This window comes from Trachymyrmex septentrionalis, unplaced genomic scaffold (assembly GCF_001594115.1).
Source record: "Trachymyrmex septentrionalis isolate Tsep2-gDNA-1 unplaced genomic scaffold, Tsep1.0 scaffold109, whole genome shotgun sequence".
Lineage (NCBI taxonomy): Eukaryota > Metazoa > Arthropoda > Insecta > Hymenoptera > Formicidae > Trachymyrmex > Trachymyrmex septentrionalis.
This window is the reverse complement of record NW_017304217.1, coordinates 288,944-293,093: the sequence shown is the minus strand read 5'-3', so window position 1 is coordinate 293,093 and position 4,150 is coordinate 288,944. Positions and strand designations below refer to the sequence as shown.

The window sequence follows — 4,150 nt, the reverse complement described above, 5'->3', positions numbered from 1 at the left end:
TGTCATTAAATAGAAAGCACTCTTAGTGTTCTTTGCTTTCTGTTTCTTACTTTTCATCTCATTTCTTTTCTCTGTCAACTTTTATGTCAGAAAAAAGAGAATGAAAAAAGAGAATTGATGAAACAGCAAGAAGTAAAAAGTAGTAGAATGTAAGGAACAGAGAATAAAAAGCACATTGTAGATTAGGCTTAAGTTCTGGACAAATTATTGCCTCGATAACTGAAACAAAATTAAAACGTTTTTCAAAATTGAGGTTATTCTATGGAGACAAAATTGTTTCTACTAGTTGCTTGTTTTTAACAACAATAGGCAATAAAATGTTTCTTTCGTGGTTATGTACTTTTAAACCTATAATGTACTTTTTGCTTCCTATTTCTTTTGCCTTTTTTTTCTCTTTGCAACCATTTTATCAACAATTATTTTTCTTGCCTTTTCTGAAGTTCAACTTGTATGATAGAAAACAAAAGAAATGAAAAAACTCATTCTATATTGTTCTGTTTCTTGTTTTTTACTTTTTGCTTTTTCCCCCTTTGCAATTGTTTTATCGACAATTGTATTTTTTGTTATGAGTTTTCTGTTTCTTCTGAAGTTTGTGAACTTTTATCTCCAGCGACATAAAACAAAAACCTGATAAGAAGCAAAAAGAAATAGAAAACAAAAAGCACATTGTAGAATAACCAAAAGCAAGACAAAAAGCAAGAAACAGAAAGTAAAGAACTAGAATGGAAATTAGACTTAAATTATATTTTCTTAACACAATACAATTCGTAAATAATTGGGATATATTCATCAAAAGAAGTTTAAATTAAATGTAAACATTCTGTTTTTGGATTTGAATTCTCTTTAATGTGAAAATTAAGTATCAGTAAGCAAAATGCATAGGCTTTTATTTAATTTTTTTTATCTAGCTCCCATATATCCTTTGGAGTAGACAGCATGCACGACATAAATATGCAGGCCAGTGTGGAGATGATCTCCAAAAATTTGTACAATGAAGATACGAAGCATACTCCTGCTTTGCAAGGAGCACTGGACAAGCGCATGGTATTTGGAGACTATTAATAAATTTAATTTAGTTTCATTATTAGATTAATACATATTAAAATCTATTATTCATATACAGGGTGTATCGCAACCCCTGAATATCTCAAAAAAAAAAAGGATAACACATGTTTCTCTTTTGCACAATTTTGAAGAAAAGTGCAGAATATTTTCTTGTGGCCAGACTCTGATTATAGGGTTTCTAATTTTAATCAACATCAGTTGGATACTTTAGATAATGCTAATGCCAGTGTGGTGTTTAACTTTTAAACTTTTATAATTAAAGAAGTACTTAAAAAAAAGTATTTTGTTATAGCGTGTTGAAAAGCTCTCGAAAAGATAATGCTACAAGAATATGTAATGAAAAGTAATTTTTTATTTAAAAAAAGCGATGTGATCTTGACTTGACTTTGGTGATGTCACCCAAAGTCAAACTGATAAGATCAGTAAATAAATCTTTAAACCTACAACTTTTATCTGAAATATTTTGTTTTTTTATAACATTTATATTTTTCGAGAGATTCAGGGCTTTTAGTACTTTTTATACACCTTGTATGAAATTAACAAGATTAAATATAACATTATTTTTTTAACTTTAAATACCCAATGATATTGTTATTTAACAGAATGTATATTGTGCATTATATTATGTTATTTCAAAATTGATTATATTATGCAACTGCATTTAAATACTTTGTATAAATCAGCTTTTAATGTGCACTAATCTAGTGTAGTGCGAAAATAACCGAATTTGCTATGTATATTCCTTTTGTCCCTACTTGAACAGAACTTAAAATTGATGTTTTTGTACATAGGGAGTGAGTTCTACAGGAGTCGAATGTGAAACGTGTAATAAAAAGTTGAATGATTGCGTAGGACATTTCGGATATCTTAATTTAGAATTACCAGTCTTTCACGTTGGTTACTTCAAATCTATCATCCAGATTTTACAGACAATTTGCAAGGTAACATGTAACTTTATCAAGCTTCACTAATTATGTGTCCTATATTGACGCATTAATATTTTGGAGACGCATAATTTTTACAGAATTGTGCTCATGTTTTGCTAACGCATGCAGAAAGAAAATTTTTTTTGCGCAATATACAAAATCCGAAATCGGGATATTTAATGCGCAAAGCATTACGTAAGAAAGTATTGGAAACAGCGAGAAAGAAGACGATATGTCCAAATTGTAAGTCAAATAATGGTCCTGTGAAGAAAGCTGGTTTTCTCAAGATTGTACATGAGAAATACAAGAACTTAAAGAAAACAGATCCTATTATTCAAGAAAAGTTGGCTGAATTGACCCTAGAGATGGAACGCGACATAGAATTTAAAAATACAGTAGAGCAAAACTACAGATATGTATTTGATCAATATCTACATCCAAATGTGGTATGATTTAAAGAAAAAATATATTCATAATATTTAAGAACGTTAAAAAAAAATATATATATGTATATATAATATTTAAAGAAATAAATTATAATGTTATGAACGTTTAATATATCTCTGAGTAGTTTTTCTCTTACAATTTATATAATTTATAGTATATGAACATTCTTTAAGGCGCAAGAACTTTTCAAAAGAATTCCAACGGGCGATATCTGCTTCTTATTAATGAATCCTGAGTGTGCAACCCCAGTAGATTTGATATTGACAAGGGTCCCTGTGCCACCAGTTTGTATTAGACCTAGTATTTTATCTGACCTAAAGGCTGGTACAAATGAAGATTATCTGACAATGAAATTGTCAGAAATAGCTCTTATCAATGACGTCATTCGCAAGCAAAAAGGTGTTAATATAAATACGTACATGGAACATTGGGATTTTCTTCAACTACATTGTGGTCTTTACATTAATAGTGAAATGTCCGGAATACCTCTACATATGCAAGTAAGCTCTTCTCAACAAATATCTAAAAATCTGTTATATTCTTTTCTCTAATAGTTTACATATTGATACTTTTAGCCTAAAAAGTCTGGTAGAGGTATAGTGCAAAGATTGAAAGGAAAACAAGGTCGTTTCCGAGGTAATTTGTCTGGTAAACGTGTTGATTTTACTTCTCGCACAGTCATTTCGCCTGATCCGAATCTCAGAATAGAACAAGTAAGTCTGGTGAAATTTAAGTCAGCTTGCTGTGATTTGTATCTAATATTGAATCTCTACGTAGGTTGGTGTACCTATACATGTTGCAAAGACTTTAACGTATCCTGAAAGGGTCATTCCATCAAACATAGAATTAATGCGAAAATTAATAAGAAATGGTCCAGACACACATCCCGGAGCAAACTACATACAATATAAGAATTCGCAAAACAGGCGATATCTTGGATATGGTGATCGGAATAAAGCCGCCCAAGACTTACAGGTAATTTATATATTTTAAATTGTTAGAAAGTGGTTAAGAAATTTACAAAGATTAAATAATAAAGAGCATACAGCCATGACTAAGGATGTAAATAAGTTATATATTATTTAAAAACAATTTCATAACAATAAGTAGACGTTTCGGTCAAGATTTGACCCTCTTCAGTACAATAAAAATGAATACATTAAATATTAAAACTAAATACACAATTCAACTGATAAATGTAGTGATAGCTAGTAACAAAAATTATTATTTCCTTATAATACAGTATTAATCGCAATCGATCAAAGTAAATTGAAGTAACAGTTAATTGTTGTCGCGCTATATGAATAGAAAGAAATTAATTATAACAAAAGTTTTTTTCCGTCAAAATATAATTAAGAATTCTTCATTTAAAAAACGACGAGCCCCACACGAAGAGACACGCAAGTATCAAGTTCTATTGTAAAACAAAAATTTTTTCACAATTAAATTAGTTATCGTCGTATTTTTTGTAAAAAAACAATCAGATTAAGCAATAAGTTCCTATTTAGATTCAACCCAGAGAGTTATTTAAAAAAATTCTTTATCCTTTTGAAAAACCAACTGAACAAACTTACGTGTATCCTGGGATACGAAGACTCCTCTGTATAACTGATCACCGTGACAATTTTAAATAAAAATTGAATTTTAACTGCGAATAATGCTAAAAGCCTAAAAATGCTGGTCTATTTATATTAAGAAAAGGAAAAAGGAAG

The 4,150-nt window shown here is 29.6% G+C and overlaps 1 protein-coding gene across 2 annotated transcripts in view; it reads left to right on the top strand.

The window, feature by feature from the left end:
• LOC108748539 (DNA-directed RNA polymerase III subunit RPC1) overlaps nt 1–4,150 on the top strand; it is a 12,981-nt gene that overhangs the window by 753 nt on the left and 8,078 nt on the right. For both annotated transcript variants that reach the window (XM_018486762.1, XM_018486769.1), the window contains exons 2-7: nt 909–1,044; nt 1,857–2,006; nt 2,090–2,437; nt 2,612–2,938; nt 3,014–3,151; nt 3,216–3,413. In XM_018486762.1, coding sequence (XP_018342264.1) covers nt 909–1,044; nt 1,857–2,006; nt 2,090–2,437; nt 2,612–2,938; nt 3,014–3,151; nt 3,216–3,413 — 1,297 coding nt within the window. The remainder of the gene's footprint in view (nt 1–908; nt 1,045–1,856; nt 2,007–2,089; nt 2,438–2,611; nt 2,939–3,013; nt 3,152–3,215; nt 3,414–4,150) is intronic.